The sequence below is a fragment of the Danio rerio genome, chromosome 15, assembly GCF_049306965.1.
Source record: "Danio rerio strain Tuebingen ecotype United States chromosome 15, GRCz12tu, whole genome shotgun sequence".
In the NCBI taxonomy this organism is placed as follows: Eukaryota; Metazoa; Chordata; class Actinopteri; order Cypriniformes; family Danionidae; genus Danio; species Danio rerio.
The window spans coordinates 26,017,100-26,040,949 of NC_133190.1; the positions used below are offsets into that span (position 1 = coordinate 26,017,100).

The 23,850-nt window shown below is 36.5% G+C and overlaps 1 protein-coding gene across 16 annotated transcripts in view; it reads left to right on the forward strand.

Moving 5' to 3' along the window:
• The first annotated feature begins 810 nt into the window (after positions 1–810).
• mark4b (MAP/microtubule affinity-regulating kinase 4b) overlaps positions 811–23,850 on the forward strand; it is a 90,420-nt gene continuing 67,380 nt past the window's right edge. For 15 of the 16 annotated variants that reach the window (XR_012390837.1, XR_012390838.1, XR_012390839.1 and 12 more), the window contains exons 1-3: positions 811–1,635; positions 21,064–21,261; positions 21,579–21,632. Coding sequence is in view for 11 of the 16 variants with exons in the window: in XM_005157598.6 (XP_005157655.1) it covers positions 1,585–1,635; positions 21,064–21,261; positions 21,579–21,632 (303 nt within the window). In the remaining 5 variants the exon portion in view is untranslated. Of the gene's footprint in view, positions 1,721–20,986; positions 21,262–21,578; positions 21,633–23,850 lie in introns of all 16 variants that reach the window. The other variant, XM_073923704.1, reaches the window with a different exon arrangement.

The window sequence follows — 23,850 nt, forward strand, 5'->3', positions numbered from 1 at the left end:
GTTTAGTTTTATATTCACAATATAGTAATGCCAGTCAAACATTTAATGTTTGTTCATGTGTTACAATGACTTCAAAACTTTTTTGCTATAAAGTTGACTTTAAAACTAAAATTTAAGGCAACAAACTTCAGGACATTTTTGAGAACGTAAATCTAGTCAAGTGCAGTTATTGGGTTGAAAGTTGAGTCAACTCAAAAATGTCCAGATGTTTGTTAACTTAAAATTATACGTTGAGACAACTTTTTACTGTAGCTGAACATGTATTAGGCCTATGTAGTTATGTATTTTAATCCATTTTAATTTAATTAATTTCATTTAACAATGACTTTAATGAATTTAACAATAATTATTTTCTTTATCAACACAACGCAATGTTTAATGCAAATCATTATGCTGACAACAATGCATAAATATTATTTTTTCTCTTTGTTGTTTTAATAACAATAATCTCAAATATATGATTAGAAATGATCGAAAAGATAACATTACTTAAAATGTGCATTGTAACAGATTACATAACTGGCTACATGTATCATCATGCTGTTTGTAATCCGAAACTAACGACCATTTTTTCAGTAACCGCACCAGCACTTTTCAGAAGCACTCAATTTCTCCCGGATTGAGCTGCACTGCCGTACAGTGTCCAGCAGGAGGAGTGGTCCGCTTTTATTATGGCCAGACTTGTTTGTCAGTCGACGAGTCTGTTACTTGAATGAATGAACAGTGTCTTTAGGACCATGGGGGAAGGGTGTGCATAAGTGTGTGTGACTGTGTATGTGTGTGTGAGCGTCCGCCGCAGCCCTGCCCAGCCTATTCTTTCTCCTGACGTCCTTCCTTGATGCCAGTGTCACACGCTGCTGGGGATGAACATTTTACAGCCACTGTACAGTTTTTATAAGCTAAGCTATACCGTCTGGGAGCATTGACAGACGGACTGCCTCTGCGAAAAGGATATTGCCCACCGGTGCCTGTCGGGACGGGAGTGCACTCGACATACGCTTAACAGTTTGCATTTCGTACTGTATCCGCCGATGTTTATTTATTAATATATTGTTTTCCTGGAAATGTGCACAGATGAGTCTTTGAAGGGGACACCGCGTCCGTGGGAGTGGTTTATTTTCTTCTGGACAACCCAGACTCTTTGAAAAAATGGGTCTGTTTTCATCTGTTTGATGCTGCGGTAGCTCTGTTTTTCCTATTCTGTTCTGCTTTTGTTTTCTTTCGTTGTGTCTCGTGATCTACAGTCGACTCAACATACAAAAAACTCGCTGGTATGGGACATTTTTGTTTAGCTCAGGACAAAATGATCTATTGTTCCGGCTAGCCGAACCACCACAGACATGAGCATCATAGTATAGCCTTTTTATCTTTGTTCTCATCCCATCAGTATTGTGCATAGCATCCAGCAGACTTGGGCGAAAATGAGGATTGTTTAAGAGGGAAAACACTATAGTGGTGGTCGGAGAGGGCAGCGATAGCCTCTCGATACTGGCTCGGCTGCGGACCGGGTCTGATTCAATTAGCAACTGTACGCGGAGCCCTGCAAATAAAGGCAGCGTTGCTGAAAGCTGAAGCTCAGGGACGATGTCTTCTCGCGCAGCGCTGCAGCCGGGGAACGACAGGAATGCAGACCACGTAAGTGTAAAGCTTTCTTACGTCATTTAGTTCCACTTGACAAACGAACCATTAGAACGTTTGTCGTCAAAAGTGGAGAAGGGAAGTGATGAGGCTCGCTTTTCCAAACATCAGAACAGAAAGGAGAATTCGACTTCTCTTTTACGTCATCAATTAATATTTACGACATCCTGGCAATTAATGTTGTTGTTTTTTTTTTGTATTAATGTTGAAATGCAAGAGTGTGTGTTTGAGTTTTTCGTGTTGTAGTTCAGTTTGTTGTTCATACACACTTAAAGGTATATATTTGTTTCCTTGTTTAAACTAGTTACCTTTTTAAAATGAGCTAAAACAACACAATTCTTGAGATTTCATAGGGACAACTTAATTGTTTATGTTCAATCCACATAAATTTGTTTAAAGTGTTAAGTTCACTTAATTTGTGTTGAGACAACATGAATGAATTGTGTGGAACCCTGCCTTCTTTTTACAGTGCAGGTTAAAATATATTTCCGGAAAAACAAAGCAGACATGTCGGCTACATTGTATTTATGCTAAACAATAGCTGCTAAAGTTAATGTACAATTTCTCACTGAAAAACACAAAACCCTCATAATTATATGTGGGGGAATATGTATAATGTATGCACCAATTAACTAAACAAAACGAAAATTTGTTCCCTCCTTACGAATATAACCATGGTTGTACTACAAATCAAACAAAAATTGTAGTCAACCCACTGTAACCACAAATTAACCATGTTTTGTTATACTAATCTTAGTTTAACATTAATTTAGCTAGTTTTATAATTATTAAACCGGGTTTTTTGTATTATAGGCCTAAAACTTCTTCATTTTCTTGTTCAGAATGAAGTGTATTCGATGAATTATGACATCATCTTTCCAACCATATTTTCATCTTATCCTTATGTTGTAAAATTATTATTAAAAGTAGCCATACATGGTTTTATAATAGTAACAGTGTAACAATTTTTTGTTATTATTCTTATTAGTGCAAAAATAACGGTGTGGCTATGGTAACTTCTAAAACTTGCATTTTTGAGTTTTGATTTATTTTTTTTTTTTTGTAGGCCTAGTAAACCATCATTAATGTTGGCAATAATATGCTCTCAGTCTCAATATAATCATTTTACTAAATCATGGCCATGTTGTAATAATTTGTTCTCTGTTAAATCAAAATGAGGGAGCAAATTAGTTTGACATGGGTGCGATCTTCTTTAATGAGTAAACAGATTAACTTTTAGTAAAGATTTATTATAGTTCTTGGCCACAATTTTATTCAAATGGGTGAATGAAACAGTAAATAATAGAGTTTACCAAATCAAATATGTTTCTTCAATAAACATGCAGTTTTTTTTTTTTTTTGCAATTTTTGCAATTTTTGATAATCATTCTGTTTGTAGCATTTCTGTTTTTTGACAGTTAACATATTTTTATCAGCCCATTGATCAATAAATCGATTCACTCAAAAAGTATAAATTCACTTCGGCTTTTGGTTAATTACGAACTGGACATGTCTGAAAGAGTTCTTGATTTTCAAAAACCTAATATAATAATAAGTGTATAAGTTGTACCGACTTTGTGTGAATCAGTTCAATCAATTCACCAAAGAGAGAGAGTTTAAAGAATAACTGTTAATTGGGGATATTATATGCAGTCATGATAGAATTTATGTCAATGGCAATGATAAGCTTTGGACCTTTTTACCCTATATTGATCTAAGAGCCAATCACACAGCAGGAACGTGCATCAATGAGAATCTAAGGTGTGTTGATATTACAGATGTACCAAATGTTTGGCCACCGAAAATTTATCAGCAAAAAGTATGTTATGCCATTTAAGGGACCCTCTAATTTTGTAGCTTATATACCGTTAAATACCGAAATATATACCGTTATCATTCAATATGGAAAATAATTATAGAGATTGCATTTTTGCTTTATCGCCCAGCCCTAACATTAATTACAATTCATAATCAGTGATTAGTCAAAAGTTTTCATCTCAGTAAAGGTGTAGTTGTTAATAAATTAATAGACTAAAGAGTTAAATTTTTACTAAAACCTGAATTTTTTATAAACAGTATTTTATTCCTACTTGCTCTTTCAGAAATGGCATACGGTGATTATGTATCTAGAGCTATCACTAATGTTTGTTTAGATCTTGCAGAAATAGATGCTTTTGCAGACAATGTATAGCATTTGATTTGTAGATGTTTTATTTACAGACATTTGTGGTTGAAGTTATGTGTGTCCTGATGCAAAATGTTCTTGGCAAACCTCGGGCCTACGAGAAATGAACTAAACCTGCTTAACTTCTTTTATGGCCAGTATACTTTGAATTTAGCTTTCACAGGCCAAGCTATGATACATGTACTCATAGACAGAGCCATAAGTATCAATTTTACATATCAGCTTTTAATAAATTATTTTACTTTCTCTTTTCCTTCCATTTTGGACATTTGGTTGCATATATGTGTATACTCCAAACTAGAATAGTTTGTTTTTTTTGAAGAATTAATTAGCATAATTATACTTATTGTTTATTGTATTATTACATAAATTCTTAAAAGTTAGCTTGTTTGATGATGTGCAGATTTAAATAATGTTGTAAAATGTAGTAAGACCATGCCAAAGTAGCAATACGATTTCATCTGTGGCCAATCTTCGTGCAAATATGGCTTTGACACATTTTGTAATTAACAGTTCAGAACTGCTGTCTCTATTTTCACCTCAAACTGTCACATAATTTGTGGTTGGTGTACTTACTGTTACCAGAGCTCTTTATTATTCAAGTTGGATGCCAGGTTTCAGTTTACCTGGCCTAGGTCTTGAATAGTTCATCAGATGTAAAAGACATCTGCTTTCCGCATTATTACGTCACATGCCACAATTTAATTGCTCGACAGAATGTTGATTGCTTATTGCTACTGTAATCTGAAGTCAGATTATACATTATGCAAAAGGAATCCTAAACTCAGTGACTTAACGGAGAATACAATAGATTGAAAAATATAGCAGCAGATGTCGATTTGCGACAACAAGCTACATTAATGAAGGTTAAATATGAAAGTAATGAAAATTCTGCAGTTTTTGCTTTAATTATCCAGTACCTCTATCTGCACAGTAGCGTGGCATGTCACACAGAGGCACGACAAGTCCTTCTAGAATGATGAGAAGGGATGAGATAGCAAGCAAGATCACAAAGCAAACACAATGCATCCACCAATCCGAGAGGTTATGTAAACACTGTCTAGCCATGGAGCAAGAGTGGAATGGTGATGTCAAAACAGAGCCTGCAAGTGAATACACATATTGCATCTATTGTAGAAAATTGTAATCTGTCAAAAAGACTGTAAACTTATTAGTCTAAAGGACTGGATAAACTGGAGAAGGAAGCCTGAAATGTCCCGTGCATTTACTTATATGAAAATTAATTCATATGCATTTGCCAGTTTTGATTTGATCCAAATGGCAGCCATCTTTACAGCATCACATTGAAGCAACTTAAAGAGTTAGTTTATCCAAAAATGTAAATGATGTTATTGATTACTCCTCTTAAAGCCACTGAGACCTTCAATCATCTTTGGAACACAGATTAAGACACTTTAGATGATATCCAGGAGCTCTCTCATCCTCCATAGACAGCAACGGTGTCCAACTCATACAAAGTTCAGAAAAACACAAAACAAATTCCTCAAAACAGACCATATGTCTTCCGTGGTTCAATCAGAAAATTATCACACTCTAATAATACTTTTGTGCACACACAAAGCAAAAATAATGACTTTATTCTATAGTTTCTTCTCATTGTCAGGAAGCACATTCATGAGAGCGATATTCTCTTTAAGAATGTTGTGCTCAGTTGCATTGCTGACGTTTACTTCAGATGCCACAAAGGAAGAGTATCCAATGCAATGTTACGGCCATACTTAACTTTTTAATTTAGTGGGTAATTCGTATGAATTCATTCAATCTAATTTGTACAATTTAGTGCGATTTCCTCATCACCCAATGACAGTTGGGTTTAGGGGCAGGGTCTGGTGCCATACCTTCTTTTTAAAATCGTGCATTTTTGTACAACTGAACTCGTGAGAATTCGTACGAAGTAGCCACTAAATTGACAAAACGTAAAATACTTACGTTTTCGCATCAGATCAGGCTGGAGTATCTGGTGGGGTATACATCAGTGTATAGTGCTCAAGAACTCGTGCCCTATTCTGACACTGAGGAGAATAAGCATTCAATGAAGTAAATATTTTAGTTTTATTTGTTTTTATTTAGTATTTTGTTTTATCCAAAATATCTTATTAGGCCTGTCACAATAATCTATATATCGACTTACCTCATAACACAATAAACACAATTAAGAGGGGACTTGAAAATCCAGTTTTTGTTGGATTGAATTGTAAGCATGTCACAGTAATCAATATATAGACTTATCGCACAACACGTGAGCATGTCTTCAATAATTTTTGGTAATGCAATATATATCGCTCATACATAAAAGCCAATTCTAGCAACAATTTTTCTGATTGTGTCAACATCTCTTTCTCTATTGGAGGTGTTAGTATGGTGAAAAAACATTATAGTATTTACTATAAATTACTATAGTATATGTAGGTGTCTGACAACTGAATAAAGAGCTGGTAGCAGATATCGCAGCCTCTGTTACTTTTAAATCTTGCCCTTTTTTGTTAACATTTATCATTATTTATTTGTTTAGGGTATGTGTTTTCACATTCTGAATCCAATGCCTATCTAATAAAATGACTATAATTAAATGAAGGCGACGCAGTGCCACAGTAGGTAGAGCTGTCACCTCACAGCTGGAAGGTTGCTGGTTCGAGCCTCAGCTGGGTCAGTCGGCATTTCTGTGTTGAGTTTGCATATTCTCCCTGCATTCGCATGGGTTTTCTCCGGGTGCTCCGGTTTCCCCTACAGTCCAAAGACATGGTACAGGTGAATTGGGTACACTAAATTGTCCTTAGTGTATGAGTGTGAATGAGTGTTTATGGATGTTTCCCAGAGATGGGTTGCAGCTGGAAGGGCATCTGCTGCTTAAAAAGGTGCCGGATAAGTTGGCGGTTCATTCCACTGTGGCGACCCTGGATTAATAAAGGGACGAAAAGAAAATGAATGAATGAATGAATGTATCAAATGAAACTCTTAACTCTATGTGTTCTTGGGAAGAGTGTACTTGCATTGTGATGATATTATATTGTCATTCTGGCGTTATTTAATGAGTGGCATAAAATGCTTATAAAATGACAATAATATAGTTTATCACAATATATTTTGGTGCACTAAATACAACAAAAATAGATATCAAGACAGGCATATATCTTATTTTGTCTTCTGAATATGAATAAAGGTCTTGGGGGTTTGGAACGACTTGAGGTTGAGTTGAACTAAACGTGTGCTACTGTGTTTTACTTCTTTTAAAATATGTGTTCAAACTTGCAATTTTCACTGTAGAGCAGGCACTTTGAACAATGTCTGGATCAGCTAAAATTCTTTGGTGTTGATCAATAAATATTTGCGTGTTAGCTAGTGGGGATGTTTAGCTTATGCTGTCGAAATGTCAAAAGAGGAAATTCACTGGTTAAGTAAGCTTTGTAAGTGTCCACAACTTCCTCCAGTATTTCCTCATTAATGATGTTTTAAATGTTCTACACGTCATTTGCAAATCAGCAATATTAAAAGTTGTGACCTCTGTTTGATAATGAAGAAAAATTATAGGTGTTATTATTCTCAATACAATAATTAAAAAACTAAGGACAATTAGAGATTGGTCATTTTCAACCACTTCCAATGGTAGAACAGTCAGCATTTTCAAGTGTGTTGTAAACACTCTTGTGGTTGAATGCATTCATATAGCCACAAAAACCTCTGACTCTGAATAAAGACTTAACGTGATCACAGTTAAACATTGTGAGAAATTTCCTTAAAACAAGTTATTTATGCTTTCCTGCATTGTACCAAAACACATGGATTAGGTTTAAAATCATTCACTTCCTTTTTTTTTATTTGTTTGCTCTCTAGCCTGCTTTCATTTAGTACTTTCATTTAGTACTTGTGCATCTCACTGGTTGCTCCTGTGAAAGTGAGAGCCTGTCAAAATCTGAACAGAAGTGGTTACGAGAAACAGATTTGAACATGTTAATGTCAGTATGAAATCAAAATGGACTCTATCTAATTTAATACGTATACATTAGTTCTAGCAGTGGCCCCACTTTATATTTAGTGACTTTAACTATGAACGTGGATCAAAAAATAAGCACAATGTACTGTTATAATGCAATTGCAGAACAATTGTGGTGCTCTTGAGGTGGGATACAGGTAGAGTTAGAGACAGGTTTGGTGGTATGGTTAGGATTAGGGTGTAAGGTATGATGGTCAACATTGTAATTAAAAATTTAATTGCAAGTACATATTAGTTAAGGCCACTTAATATAAGGTGGGACCGTTTTTATGATGTATCTGTGCACCTCTTTATTTTATGAAAAATAATTCTTCCCTCAGAATCTTTAATCTAATACTATAACCTTCCCTCTTCACCCTCAAAACAACTTTCCTTCACTTCTGGTCCGATGGAAAGCCTTTTGGGTGGGGTTATCAGTCCTTTAGGGTATATCATTCTGTGTTTTGCTTCTGCTCTGCCTTTGCAGGAGGTTGTGGGTCGAACGAATATGATACAATTCAGTCTTTAAAATTGAGCCCGTCATCATCAGGCACCTGAAAACCTTTAGCTTTGTTGATTCCAGTGGGCAATCGTAATCCACGAGTTCAAATGACCGTTCAAATATGCCAGCATTTTGTTTACCAATAAACCAATCAGTTACCAAAGGACAAATTTATGCAACACCTTACATTTTTTTTCTTATTTTAGAAATCGTTTCAATCAGATGTATAGGAGAAAAAGGTCACATTTAATGTCAGTTATGGTGACTTTAATGCTCCATAGAAATATTAATAATTTTCGCAGACCATAAGGATCACTGAAGATGCATCATAATACCTAAAGAAAACATAACCCAAAAGTAAAGTTGATTTCAAAGTGACTTCTGTGTGATCTATGCATCATGCTTTACTACATTATTAACAAATGACTCTTGCAAAATTTGACTAATTTGATTAAAGATAAGAAGCCTGCCATACTATGTGCTCTCTTTGGCTGTGTTTGTGTAACACCTACAGCTCTGCGGTTTGGAGAGACTGGTTAAAGTTTATTTCAACAAGCCCCGTTGTTGTTTTAGTCCAATTTGCTGAACACTTTCAATGTTTTCTGGAGCTGTCCAATTTTAGCCTTTGCAAACAGATGAATAAAGTAACACAGACCGAATTTCACCTGGCAATAAATCGGCAGCTTGTATGTTAGTGCAGCAAATAGCTTAGGGTTCATTTTATTTTAAAATTAAGGCTATGACCCATTCAAGAGAAACCGTAACACACTTTAACCCTCTATACCAGGCTAGTTCAAAAGACCCACCCCTCAATGACAAAGGTTCAGAATTTATATTATACGTGAGCTCATTTGACTGCTATACCATCATAAACTGTGAAAATGACCCATTGAAAAAGGCTTTAAGACCAAGCCGAATCCTCTGTTGACTATCACATCACTGTGACTTCAGTTAATCAGTTTTGGCCAATGCAAACTATTATTTTGCCTGTCCAACATCCAGCTGTGCAAGAAAACATACAATCTGATGTAAGTGAAGTCATCCTTCGCTACTGTAATGTTGTTAAATGAAGAAAACATTTTACAAGTAACTTTTATTCTAAATCTTGGACCTTATTCTTGAAACAAAAAATCACAGATAAAAAGGTGTTAAGCACTAAAAGTGGCCTGTATTACAATTAATTTGAAAGCTAATTTGGCTATTGTTGTTATTCATGAATTTTCAATCAAATGTACTTTTTTACTAGAGGGGCTAGTCAAATCCTCAAGGTCAAAGCATGAAGCTCAAGTTATGAAGGTCAAATTCTGACTGGGGAAAGTTGAATGTGCTGGCCAGGGGTGCGTTTCCCAAATAACAACTTAACTCACGGCTGAACTATCATAGTACGATGCATCGTTTGGGGAAAGAACTATGTAGTGATAAGTATTTCTCAAAACCCATAGTTTCTCTGTCGCAGATCCTTCGCTTGAACCACGTTATATTTATAACGTAAAACACCCATAATGATGCTCTAAAGTGGGTGAAGTAACTACTTCTTTAGAGAAAAACCCATAATTTCATTGTGCAAATTAAACTGTTTTACACACACACGCATTTAAAAATCATTCATTCATTTTCTTGTCGGCTTAGTCCCTTTATTAATCCGAGGTCGCCACAGCGAAATGAACCGCCAACTTATCTAGCAAGTTTTTACGCAGCGGATGCCCTTCCAGCCGCAACCCATCTCTTGGAAACATCCACACACACATTCTACGGACAATTTAGCCTACCCAATTCACCTGTACTGCATGGCTGTGAGGGAAACCGGAGCACCCGGAGGAAACCCACGCGAAGGCTTGGAGAACATGCAAACTCCACACAGAAACCTCATCTGAGCCGAGGTTCGAACCAGCGACCTTCTTGCTGTGAGGCGACAGCACTACCTACTTAAGTGGAATATTTGTAAATGGCACATATGGCCTATGTTTGCTTTACTAATATTATTGAGAAGTTGAACATATTCTTGTCTAAAACATATCACTTACAAAAGCTAACACGTATTCTAATATCAAATAAATCATAGAAAAAATAAATAATTAGGCTAATTATTATAAAATGTAATGCAATATTTATTATTTATTAGAAATGAATACTTTAATAATAATATTAATGATGATTATGATGATAATTATTATTATTAATAATATTATTATTAAGTAGGATATTGTTTATTCATTTTTTTAGAAAGTTCTGCAGAAAGAACTCTTTTACTGCAGAAATTTCTATCCAGCAGGCCCATTTCATATACAGTACAGATACTTAATAAATAACCTACTATTAAAAGAATTAACGTATGGTTTTTGTTTTCACAAGCTTTGGAGACGTAACATAAATTTCGCTTTTAAAAAATAGGTTGCATATAGCTTTGCCATGAGGCTGTTCAAAATGACATCAATGTTTTCAAAGTGCACTGCGAAGGGAGCACAACTGTAAACAGGGAAGATCGCTGAAACTGAACTGTAAAAATAGTTTGAAAGCAAATTACACCTAAGAGAGATGACTTTAATGCTTTTTTTATTTTTAATAATAATTTGAATGTTAGAATGTTCTAAATGAATAGGGCATAGGGGGGATAAGTGGCAATAGAACACAGCCAGGAACTATGTTTCAAACTACAGCTCCAGAGCTGTAGTTGAGAGTGCTCAAGTTTGCAACGCAGTTTGCGAATGTTCATTGGAGTGATGGATTTGGGAAACAGCAAATCAACAAACTATGTTTGTAATGATGGAACTTGCGACTTTAGTTGGCTAACAATGGTTTTGGGAAACGGACCCCAGGTTGTTAATTGCCTAATAATTGAGAATAGACTACTGTTTTTAATTTAAAACTTTAGTAGATTCCAATTTTTTTGTGTGATATATGATGTAATAAATTTGTATTTTAAAAATAAGCATTTATTAATCTTTCTTTATCCTAAATTTTTATGAAATATTTGGGTACATTAAAAAGTGTTGTTATGATGACCAAGCTAATCCAGCTAAAATAGTGCTTCAAATGTCTCTAAAATGGCATATTTAAATCTCATAAATAAACAGAAAATGAGGCGAATAACTGCAAAAAGGTACACATTTTGAGAAAAAAGAATCACCCCTTACATCAGGCTGACTACGGGCATGTATACGATAGTTGTGACTGGACATTATGCCTCCACTTTCAGCCAAGAGAAATTCGCTAAGAGGATTGTTTTTTCATTGTTTCTCGGTAAAGCGGGAAAGCTGATCCAATGCTGAGGTCAGATAGGTAGGAGACCACAAGGCTGGTGGCTTGTTTCTGAGAACCTAGTGAAACCAACCTCATGTTCTGAATAAAGAGGTTATTGTGTCTGCTGTATGTGAGGGAAGCAATGAAACTGAACTGGAAGGGCTATCTTTTATATAGAGCATTTGCTCCTCAGTTGGACATTCGCTTTGTCTTCTTCAAATTTGCCTAAGTGATGTCGAAGTGTTTAATATATCTATGAGTTATCTTGTTCTTTGACTGATTACTACAAGTAAACATGTTTATCTTTGGTAACCTTTAACTCTGAGAATGTTTTTAACCAAGAAGGTCTGTGTTTAGACAATCACAGGATCACCATGTTTTTATGCGTGTCATTGTAGAAGGATTGTGCCCCCCTCCTCCCCCTGTTTCGTTGCCACACCGATTGTTGCTCTTGACAACTGATATTGATGTTGTCTCCTTGTGTATTTGGCAAATGTGTGTACGTGCGCATGAGGGGGTTATGTTACTCGTTGGTGGGGAGGGGGTTGCGGAGCACGGCTAGCAGATGGACCTCAGCTGGGGTTTTTTTTTATTTGGCCCTCTCATCTGATGCCAAGGTGAGACTTTACCTCTGTAGTCATGAGGATTGCTGCTTGTCCGTGATGGCTGAACCATTAGTTATTCAGATGGTTTCACTCGTGGCAGAGGCACTTACTAAAGGGTAACAAGTAGCAGAGGAGCTGATGGCATTTCAGTCACAAGGCATGAGTCAGTAGAGAGGCAGTGCCTAAGAAATGGGTCATCCGTTAAACAGTGGAAGATTGCATGTTGATATACATATATGAATCTCACAATAATGGTGATATATCCATGTTGAGAGGAGTCTTTTTTGAAATGGGTTTGTCATTGAGTTGAAATATAATGGATATAATAGTTGGATAATTAAGCACAATTAATTTAGTTATGAGGCAGTTTTCCAGAACTAGTTTGATTCATTAGCACTTGATTTTTTTAACATAACATAACGTAACCATGTTATCTATCTCAAAAGCAATCTGTTGAAGAAGAATTGTCATTCAGTTAAAATATTAACAGTTGACTGCATGAGGTGTTAAATAATTAATGACAATTAATTGCCAGGGCTAGGTATTATGATACAGATTTCCAGATTCAGCTTATGCCCAAGCTCTTGATTAACCCATGTTTTAGAGCTTGACATATATCATATGTCATTTGCTAAATGTTACAAGTTCTCATGGGAAGATCATATGTATAAGTTGCAATGACAATCATAATTGCAATATACATTTCAAACATACATTTCAACACATTTTAAATTTTTAAACTCTACATCTACTTAATGACCAGTGTGGTTAGCTTTTTCCTGTTTATTCAGCTTGAGGAGGTGTGTTCAACTTCTAAAAACATTTTGAGCATGGCTTAAATAAATTGTTTATCACAACTAATTAAGAAGCCTGAATAAATACTGATTCAAATACCTTGATTCAGTTAGATTCTGATTTCCAGTCATTTGGTTCAGTTTTGATTCTGGTTCATAAAGACATTTCTGTCATAGTGTCTATTACCACCGAACATTGCAGGACAGTTATTAAAAGTTTGAATCACACCGGATTTAAAATTCTAATCATGTAGAATTGTTTTGGTTGAAATGATGACAGTAATGAAAACTGAACGGTTAGTTGCTCTCCATTTATTTTGCACTGTCTCCTTTCCTGCCTATCTCAGTATTTAATCAAAACATCTGAAAATGAGAGTGTGTCTACTTCATCCACTTGGTATCTGATTGGCCAAAACACATCATAATATAGACCATTTCGAGAGACGTAAACAAAAACAATGGTCCCATCAATTTTCCTGTTCTACATTTTTAGTTTCTATAACTTTCGAGATTCTAAAAAGAGCCACTTGTTGATGAATAATGTTTTGATGGCTGTTTTAACATTAAGTTATGATTGAATAGCCTCTTGTTGCAGTTATGAAATAGTTTGAAAACAGGCAGGAAATGTTCATAGGCCAGTGACATCTCTACATTGAAATGGTCTATAAGGTGTAAACAGGGCCTATTAAGAGTCATTTGCGTATGAATTAAGCCACTGTAATCCAATTTGTTTTCATATGCAGCCGATTATTATTGTGGCCAATAACAAAAAGTGGCTTTGGAAGTCAATATATTGTTTGTTTTATTTCCATATGAGTGAACATAAGCCAAACCAATAAATCCTTTTATACTGAACCTGTTTAAGAAGCCTGAAGCTTTGCTGCAAGCATTTACTCTGGAAGCCACACCAGAAAACCGCTATGAAGGGATCCATTCGAGACAGGAAGCCATGCAAATTTGAGTTCTGGCGACGTTTTTCACACCTGGTTCGAGCACACACCTGTTTCCCACACTTTTATCTCACATCAACACAGTATTGAGTAGTGGGGTTGTGAACAGCCAGAGCTCATTGTTGTGCATTCGTTTAAAGGAAACGTTGTGAAAGAAATCAGCACAGAGGAAACTGGTCTGCAGCAATGCCAAATGCAGAGGTTCACAGAACGGGACAGGACAGGACACAGACCCCTTCAAATGCATTTTGTGAACTAGTCATAAGATGCAATAGCAGGATGTGTGGCTGGATGTATCAACCCTGACCCATCTCTACACCCCTAACATGTGCTCCTATCCCACCCGGGGCAGGATGCTGCCCAGATAGGCAATCTATTGTCTTGGTCTAGGGTGAATCTCTTAAGTTATGTTATGTTATGTTTACTGTGCAGCCCTACTAGTTCTTGATTAGAATGCATGTTTACATTTTTCATTTTGACTTCTTTTTAGTAGGTTGCTCTAAAACGATTCGCTAATTTCGAACAGATCTTTTGTGTGACTCGAGAACGATGAGTCCTCTGCGGGTGTGATTCATTCATTTGTGCACTCGCACATTTGTGCAGGTAGAGTAGAAGACTAGCTCCTTTTTTGTGTTCTCTATTGGGTTTGAGTCGTTCGTTCATCACATGAAAGACTGAAGCCAATCATATGCATTTAGAGCTGAAAAAGATTTGATCCGTTTGATTCCTCACATTCTGAGGAAACTGTGTTACATGCTGTTACGTGATGAACGAATGACTCAAAAACATAAAAGTATGAAAAGTGAACTAATCATGGCTCTTTTCGGCTCAGACTGAGTACATTGGTTAAGCTTATATGGGACTGTCAATGTGACGTGAACAAACCACTCAAATTTGAAGACCTGTTAGAAGAGTTGAGCTGACATAATCATAGACAAAAGACCAGGTAAACAATAAATGATTATTTCTCTTGCTTATACCATTCTAGTTATGACTTGTTCGTAGTGTGATCAATGCTTAGTTGATCGTTAGTTGTAGATGTGTTTGGAAGCAACTTGGTGTTTTGGCAAAATGAACAGAATGACTCGAAAAAAGATTTGTTCACCTTGCTGGACGATATTCATAGATCCGAGTCAGTAAGATGATCTGAACTTCCCATTACTATGTGGTATCACCTCTGATACAGCCTTTTTATAAGTGTATTGCAGGCTTCATCTCTATAAATAGATAACACATCCATTATTGAACTCTTTTTTTGTCTGTTGTGGAGTCATTGTTTCAGATTATTTCATTTTGACTTCTAAATTCTTGCTGTGTCATGGACAAGAAACATGCGTTTTTATATGTTGCTTCCTGAGCAATGATTGGTTGCTGTCTTTTAGAACATGCATGAGGTCCTAGAAGCTATCTTACGTCCAGATACAGAAACATACACAAACAATATGTTTCCATCAATCTATTTTAAGAGCAATTTGTAGTATCCCATAAAAAAATTGTTATTTCTTTAAAAAAATTAACTATATTGGAAATGCACAACCCAAGCTCATTCTGAAAACGTAGTCCCATGGACATTCTGGTGACCGCGAAATACATCCCGGGAGGTACATATGGCTGCATTTCATTTTTCTAAGTGAATGCTACAGGGAGGTATGATGCTGTTCCCTTTCGCGCTTACCGGCTGACCGCTTCCCTCCGTGTGGAGGGCTTTCCAATCAATCAGTTTGTCCGGTCACCTCATTGTGTGCGTCGGCTGACTTCAGATGCAGAGAGGAGGAGTTGACCACGGCGACCAGGTTCGAGTCCGGGGAAGAGCGGTTCCAGAAATCAGGTAAAACAAAAACAGAATCTAAAAAATAAAGTGAACGAGTTCATAACATTGTGAGAACACTTTCTTTTTCTAGACGGCTTTTCTAAATGGTTGCTCGGGTTTAGGAAAGTGAGTGGGCGGGTCAGTTGGTAAAACTGGTTGGGTTTAGGAAAGAATGAGGGTGGGTCAGCTGATTGGCCGGTCGCGCAGTCAATCATTCAGTCAGTCAGACAGCGGCCTCTGGTGGGTTCACGGGAGAACAGCGCGGGCACGAACGGCACTCGTGAGAGACATTCGAGAGAAGAAAAATCGCATACGGCAGCCTTTCGCAGATTCGCGAAAACAAAAACTGCAAAAATACGTACCTCCCAAGGACGTATTTCGCGGTCTCCAGAAACGTCTACGGGACTAAGTTTTCAGAATGAGCCTGGGTTAGAAGTACATTTACTGAATAAATTCCAGCATGCACGTCAAAAAGATGTGATTTTGTTTTAACAGATCATGTGACAACAAAAATTGGTGCAATGAGATGGCATTAATAGACAAACCAGGAGACTGACCACATTGTTAAAGACTCGAAAGGTTGTGTTGGTCATTCTAAAATTCTTAAGTCAAAATCTGTCATCTAGTTGGTTTGGAATCATCACCTTCCAGAACTCTTTTAAGCAGTTACATTTCCAAAGAGTGGTCTTGTGCCTATAAGGCCAGTTATGACTGCGTTCATAGAATTTTGAGCATATTCCAGTTTTGCGCATATGTCTAATTCTCATTTTTGGATGAAACATAGCTATTGGTTACCAAAGCACAGTGTTTTGTACAGTCATATCTTCAGAAGAATTATAATAAAGCATGTGTATTGTTACTATTGCTTCACAAACATTTCCTCCATTGCATAAATCAATCAAGCATCAGTCTCGTTCATTTCACCATGTTTGAGAGCTGTGTGAGATTCTGTTCTCCTTTTAGGGCTTTCACTATGTTTTCATAGTTGCTAGAATTGTTGGCGGAAGTATCTTCTTTTTAGTGTGTTCGCACCACAGGAACTGAAAATTATTAAAGAAACACCTTTTGAGGGATTTAAATTAGCTCCTACTTTAGCGCAGAGTGTAATCCAGCACATATAAACTACGAGTGACGTGAGTGTACATTGATTGGGGGAATGCATGCCATACAAACCACTGCCGCAGGGTTTTAAAATATTACAAAACACTAACATCCATGTCACATTTGTCAGCTGTTTTGCGTTGTTTTCTCATCTAACAATGATATGTAAGATTACAAGTTTTCATTGAGTTCCAAACAATCGATTTGTGTTGGGACAACATGAAGGAATTAAGTTAATTTATTAGTTTTTACAAATTTAAGTGGATTTAACATAAAACAATTAAGTTGTCCCCCCCAAAAAAACTTTTCAACTTAATTTAAATAAGTAGTTTAAACAAACAGCAAACTTCATTTTTTGAGTGTATATGTCTACACCCATATCAAAAAAATCAAAAACACACATGAAAACCCTTGAAAACATTTGATTGTTGTGTCCTACATGCGTCAGTTGTTGATTTTGTTGAATGTCACACTTGATGTTTTCCGGAAGATTTATTTTTAATGTGGGTTTAGTCGCTAGTTCTTATTACAGAGTTCCTGTACAGAGTGCAAATTACAGGGGGGTTTGGTGGGGTCTGACCCTCCTAATTGATCCCCCCTGAAGGACACCAAAACATCTTAATATTTAAGAAATAGTTTGCTCTATCTCTATCTTAAATAATATTAATAATTAAAATAATAGATAACTTCATTATACATTTGACCATCCCCATAAGGATTCATACCATTGTGAATGCATGTTTGTGTCGAAAATATTAATTCATGGGTTTAAAACTAGCAAATCTAGAGCAGTGTAAGTCTAGACAGCATAAGTGTTCACAAAACATGTTTCTTTAAAAAAGGTGTCTGTAGGTGTCTGTAAAACTAGATGCATAGTTTGTATTGTATTATACACTGGCTTGAACATGGAAGTTAAACAGTGTAATAAAAAATATGTGCAGTCTTTCATGGTCATCCATTAATAGGTGCAGGAAAGCAAACCTGTCACCGTTTATTTATTATGACAAATATCATTGAGAACCACTCAATATCTCTCAAAACACTGAAAACATAATAACAAGTTCGATTCATAAAGGAGATTTCATTAAGTTAAATATAAAAATTTGGTTCACTGAGGCATATTACCGAACATAACCGAAAAACTTAACCACCATTCGTCAATCTATAATTCGCACCCTGCTTATAATCACCTGGTGTGAAAGCTCTGTCAACTATTGGTCAATGTCACAGATGTGACCCATTGAGAAGAACTGAAAAATATAACTAGCCTTTCTGTTGGCATGTTGTGAAGTAACTCTGAGTGAGTGTTGGTTGTTGTCCAGTTTGACACACAATCCAAGATAAAGCAGTTGATTCTCATTGTGACTCAATGCTTGATGTAATTTACCGCCACAACACCCTACGTCAAAAGGATTTTGTTAAAATTAAGCTGATTTACTCTGACCTAAGGATCACCTCTGCATTTCCCAGCCAAGCTGTAATAACATTTCAATAAGAATCCATACAATCATTCATTTTGTATGCAGATTTTGCTTGGTCACAAGTTTACCAACAAAAGGCTTCTTGGTTTTTAACATAACTGAATGAGCAATACATTTCTACATCACTGTCAATGAGCTCTCTGACTACACCTTAAATGAAACTGATATATCATACTGCTATTATTTTGGCACACTAAATGACATTTTACTTGAGATTTCTTAAATTATTGCTTAATCTAACCCTGTAAAGTGCATTTAATTGGAAGCAAACTAAATATATTAATGGACCGTTGGTTCTTTGGCCATTAGCAAGGTGCATTTCCTCCATCCCCACCCATCTATTTCAGTGGCATATTGCTTTTACTGAGGAACTCTTTTCATGTAAACCCCTGCCCCCACCTTCTCATATAAATTGCAAGGGCAATCAGACAGAAAGCAGCAGTGGAGCAATCAATGTGTGTGGCTTGAACTGGGTGGGGCAGTGTGGGTGGGGGTGGAGGAGGATGGGTGGGTGACAGGCGATGAGGTCTGTGTCAGCATAAAATTGACAAAACTGTTGGGAATTGGGCTAGGGGGGATTTTACACACTAAAGGGGGGTTATTAATGTGAGAAAATATGCTATGCGGATGTCTTTGAAATCATCATGAGCTTCCTCATATAGATGTACTGTTTATATATTCTGTTAGAATGATTTAGCCACAATTTAAGATCGTTTTCATTAAGATGTAAGAGTAAGGTGCATTCTTGGTTTTGTTTTGTGATTACATGGGGCTCTGTAACCTCACAGTCAGCGCCTGGCTAAGAAATGCCACATGCGTCACATTGCATCAAGGTGCGACTGCAGTTTAGTGTCGCAATGCATTCCTGAATAGATTAGATTTAAGATTTAAGATCCTAGAACAGCCAGACATAAAACATGTCTGCAATATAGCGCACATATTTGTTTTCTTGGACAAACAACTAAAAACTAGAGTGAGGATAATGGTTATATATAAATATTCATTAATTCATTTTCTTTTCGGCTTAGTACCTTTATCAATCCAGGGTTGCCACAGCGGAATGAATCGCCAACTTATCCAGCACATGTTTTACGCAGCGGATGCCCTTCCATTTCTCACTCACACTCATATACTACAGACATTTTAGTCTACACAATTCACCTGTACCGCATGTCTTTTGACTTTGGGGAAACCAAAGCACCCGGTGGAAACCTACGCGAACATGGGGAGAACATGCAAACTGACCCAGGCTCAAACCAGCTACGTTTTTGCTGTGAGGCGACAGCATTACCTACTTATGTTTTAATTTATTTTACTATATTTTATAATAATAATAATAATAATAATAATATTATATTATTATAATGAATATGTTATGTGTTATGTCTTGTGTTAAAACAAAACTTTTATTTAAGATAGCTGCCAGAGCATTTAATAATCTTAGCAATCCTGTATTTTAATTTATTTTAATAAGGTATTTTTTTCTTGTATTAACAATGCTATCCAACTCAGTTAGTGTACCTATTTCAGTCATTTATCATTCCAGAACTATAATGCTTGCTTTCTGCTTGGAACACTAACACACAGGCATGGGACGATAACCGGTTTTCCGTGGTTTGGAAAAGTCAAGGTTTTAAAACCACTACCATTTTTTGTTATGCCATTCACAAAGTGTATATAAAGCATTTTTTGTTTTGTAAATAAATCTGTGTTTTTTAAAACAATGAAGACAGCAGAAGTCAGTGGTTTGTTTAAATTATTTAGCCTGGCATGTTTACTGTTTCAAAATATTATAAAGGTTTGCTAAAATAAAATATATTGTGTTCAATGGGGTAATAAAGTATTTTTTTTATCAAGACTGTTATGATCACCAGCGATCTAGTGGCTAACCACACAGTTTACTAAAGAACTACAAATCTGCTAGTATATAGACTACAAGTTTCAGACATGCACCGCTCAAACGCACCTGTTCCTCATTCCGTTGATTTCACACACTCACGGCTGGGAGCTGCTAATGAACTAATTACATGGACTTTTTACACAGCACACACGCACACCTCTTTGCTGATTCTTGTTATCTGTCTTTGGGAACACTACGTGTTTGATCTTTGCTTTGTTTTCTCGTTTTGATTCCTTGCCGCCTGTACTGACCATTTGCCCATTTAATGACCGCAACTTTGGATTTGCCTGCATATAACTGTTTGCTCCTGATTGTGACCATTGTGGGAGTGTAATCAATGGAGACTTGTAGTTCTTATTGTGGCAAGATTATAGTTTGTGGCAATGTTCTCCAGCGATCTATCATGGTTAGAACGCTGGCAATCGTGACACAGACATTTAAAAAGAACTTATTTTAGAGCAGTAATCACAATACCTTGCAACCGTGATTGGTTATCATACCATCCAAAATGTATACCAGCCCATGCCTACTTGCACTTATTAAAAAATATTAATAATGATATAATGCAAACATGAATAATCTTATAATAAAACAGTGGGGTCCAATTTTTTTTGGTGTGGATCAATAAAAGGTTGAGTAAATGATTTCAGCATTTTTGATTGAACTATTCTTTAAATTTGACATTCAGAGTCTAAATTGAATCACATTTTTTAAATCATACCCTCAATATTATACACTACATCTAGATGTATCAATCAGAGATGTGTGTAAAATATAAGGTTACATTAGCTTTTATCGATCTTGGTCATGACTCATGCTTTGAATCAGAATGCATTAACAAAACACTTTTTCTCTTCACCCCTCAGCATGCCACTCTCTCAGCCAGCCGTTCAGAGAAGGGCTCAGGATGGTCGAGTCGCTCACTTGGAGCCCGTTGCCGGAATTCAATTGCCTCCTGTTCAGACGAACAGCCTCACATCGGCAACTACCGGCTGCTCAAAACCATCGGCAAGGGCAATTTTGCCAAAGTGAAGTTGGCACGCCATATTTTAACCGGCAGGGAGGTAAGACGTCTACACAGATGGCTAAATTATGGTGGGAAATTGGGCGTATGCAATGTGAAAACATGACTTCTGAATCAAAATGTTCTATTTTTGCGATCAGACATATTATGCCTACCTTAGTGTGAGGCCATAAACATCTTTACATTTACTCTTTTTCTTTTCACACTTTGACCAAAAGCAATTATGTCATCAACTTACTGGGTTGTGCGCCATCATCATAATTTTCCAGGCGTTCACTCATTTTATAAGCAATTTAGTTGTCAAGTCGTTGCATCAGCTGAATTCTGATAATTTTTTTTTACTTTGTGTCTTCTCAGGTTGCAATAAAAATCATTGACAAAACCCAACTCAACCCTACAAGCCTGCAAAAGGTAGGAACTAGGTCATAACCGCTGCACTCATGAAAGCTTGTGATCCTAATTATGTCTTAGCGTGCTAATGTCTCTGCACTTAGTGCCCGAGGCATAAGGTCAAACTGAGGAGCTTGTTTTGTTCAAATTGTATTTGATTTAGCACAGTTTAGCAGCAGTCAGTAAAAACGTAAACTTTAACCCTATGACTTTGATTTGCGACCATTGAGTTTTGAGCTGGACTGTGCTCTGATACTGTTGTAATACGTCTGAGAGGTTTTTCTGTGTGAAATCTGGAATATACATCTGTGAGTTGTTGTTTTGTCTTTGAATATGCAAGAAAATGGCAGGAAAGGCTGGGTTAGCAATACAAATTGGAAAAAGCTGCAGGAACCAAGGAAACAGAAGTTGTTGATTCTTTATAAGCATGCTATCATATTATCATATTATATTATCATATTATATTATATCATATTATTATGCTATCTTATTCATGTCAATATTCATGTCAATTGAGTATGCTAATTTCATGCGGCCGCCATTTTAAAAAACAAAAGCGAGGCTGCGGAGGTAAAAAAACTCACAAGTATAGGATGAGCACTGTACACATTGCAACAACATGCTGTGGACTACAAACCTCCAGCTGTTGCCGTGATTTTAAAATGCAGATATGGTGTAAACATCACTTTATTATCATTCAGTTAACTTTAATTTAAACTATTAAAAGCATATTAGGCATCAAACAAAGTCACAATTCCTTTAAAAGGGGTCACACACCAGATGTGCTGCTCGGCGAGGCATCACGTAGCGCCACACAGCGACATGCATTTTAGAATTCTAAACATAGGTTTCTATCAGGGTACACACACCGGTGCCAAAAGTCGGCGGCTGTCCGTGGCGCCCAGCTACAACTCAGTACACTGTTCATATTTCTACCGCGCCACAGAGCACCAACTGGATAGTTTAATTTTAAATAACATTTGAATGTGCGTGTCTGTTGTGCGATACTTCTAACTGTCCTGTGTGTTGTCTGTAATAGTGTTGTCCTGGTACTGAAATTTTATAAATGTCCATTGCCTGCTAAAATTTTAGTGCTGCTGAGTGCGTTCTTAAACACAGCTGATTTGCCATTGTATTCACCAGTGCTCAACCGAAATGATTGTGATTGGCCGTGAAGGTCATCAGTTCACCGCTCTTCACAGATTGCGACCACACAGATACACGGACACTGAAATGTTTTAAAGCTGCGAAGATCAGTCTTTTGCTTGTCTGTGTTTGCACTCGGTAAACTTCGGTAAAGTGCAGTGAACTGATGGCCTTCACTGTCAATCACACTCATTTCTGTTGAGCACTGGTGAATACTATGTTAAATCAGTGCTGTTTAAGAACGCACTCAACAGTGATTACATTTAAGTGGGAAATTGGCATTTTTCAAAATTTCGATACCGAAATTGAGTATCGTGTTAGGTCTAATATAGTGAAAGAATAACTTGAGTTTGATAAAAGGCATCTAAAACGTGTGTTTGCGAGAGAAAGCATCAGCTAACTAGTGCTATTTCCTTTAACTTAGCTGAAAATGAGGTCCTGATATCCTTTTTATTGTCACAGACCATTTATAACGAACCTTCGGGTCACTCAGAAGGTGGTGAAATTATAAATTTGCTTCACTTTCTCTTGTCTGATAAGATATACAGACTATGTGACTCCAGGCGATACGTCCGAGTTTCTTTCCACCGCAGCCTCGATTTCGCTTTTAAAATAGCAGCCGCGTGAATTCAGTCTATAGATGACTTTATCTGGAAATATTAGAACTGTTAGAATACAGAAATCTGAACAATTAAAATAAAAATGATTAAAGAATAGTATTTGATTATGCATGCTTTTTCGCTAGGGTTTGTATTTTTTATACTATTTAAAAAATATCACATTGATAGACTCACAAATGGCATTTCTTCATATTTGCAAAGTGCAAAAAAATGCACTTATGAGGTGCAAAATTGGCCTAGCGGTTGTGCATATGGTTTGATGACTGGCTAATGTTTGTCTTTATGCGGCAGTCTGTGAAATCATTACACATCTGATGTGAGAAGTGTGGTGTTCTGCTCATTCAAAAGTTCTCTTTGCCTAAGAGAATTTCAAACCTAGAGATTATTATTAGCTCTCTAAGTTCTTCTAGGATATCCAGAAATAATGCATTAAAAGAAGCGGTGTCATGGTGGCTCTGTGGTTAGCACTGTCG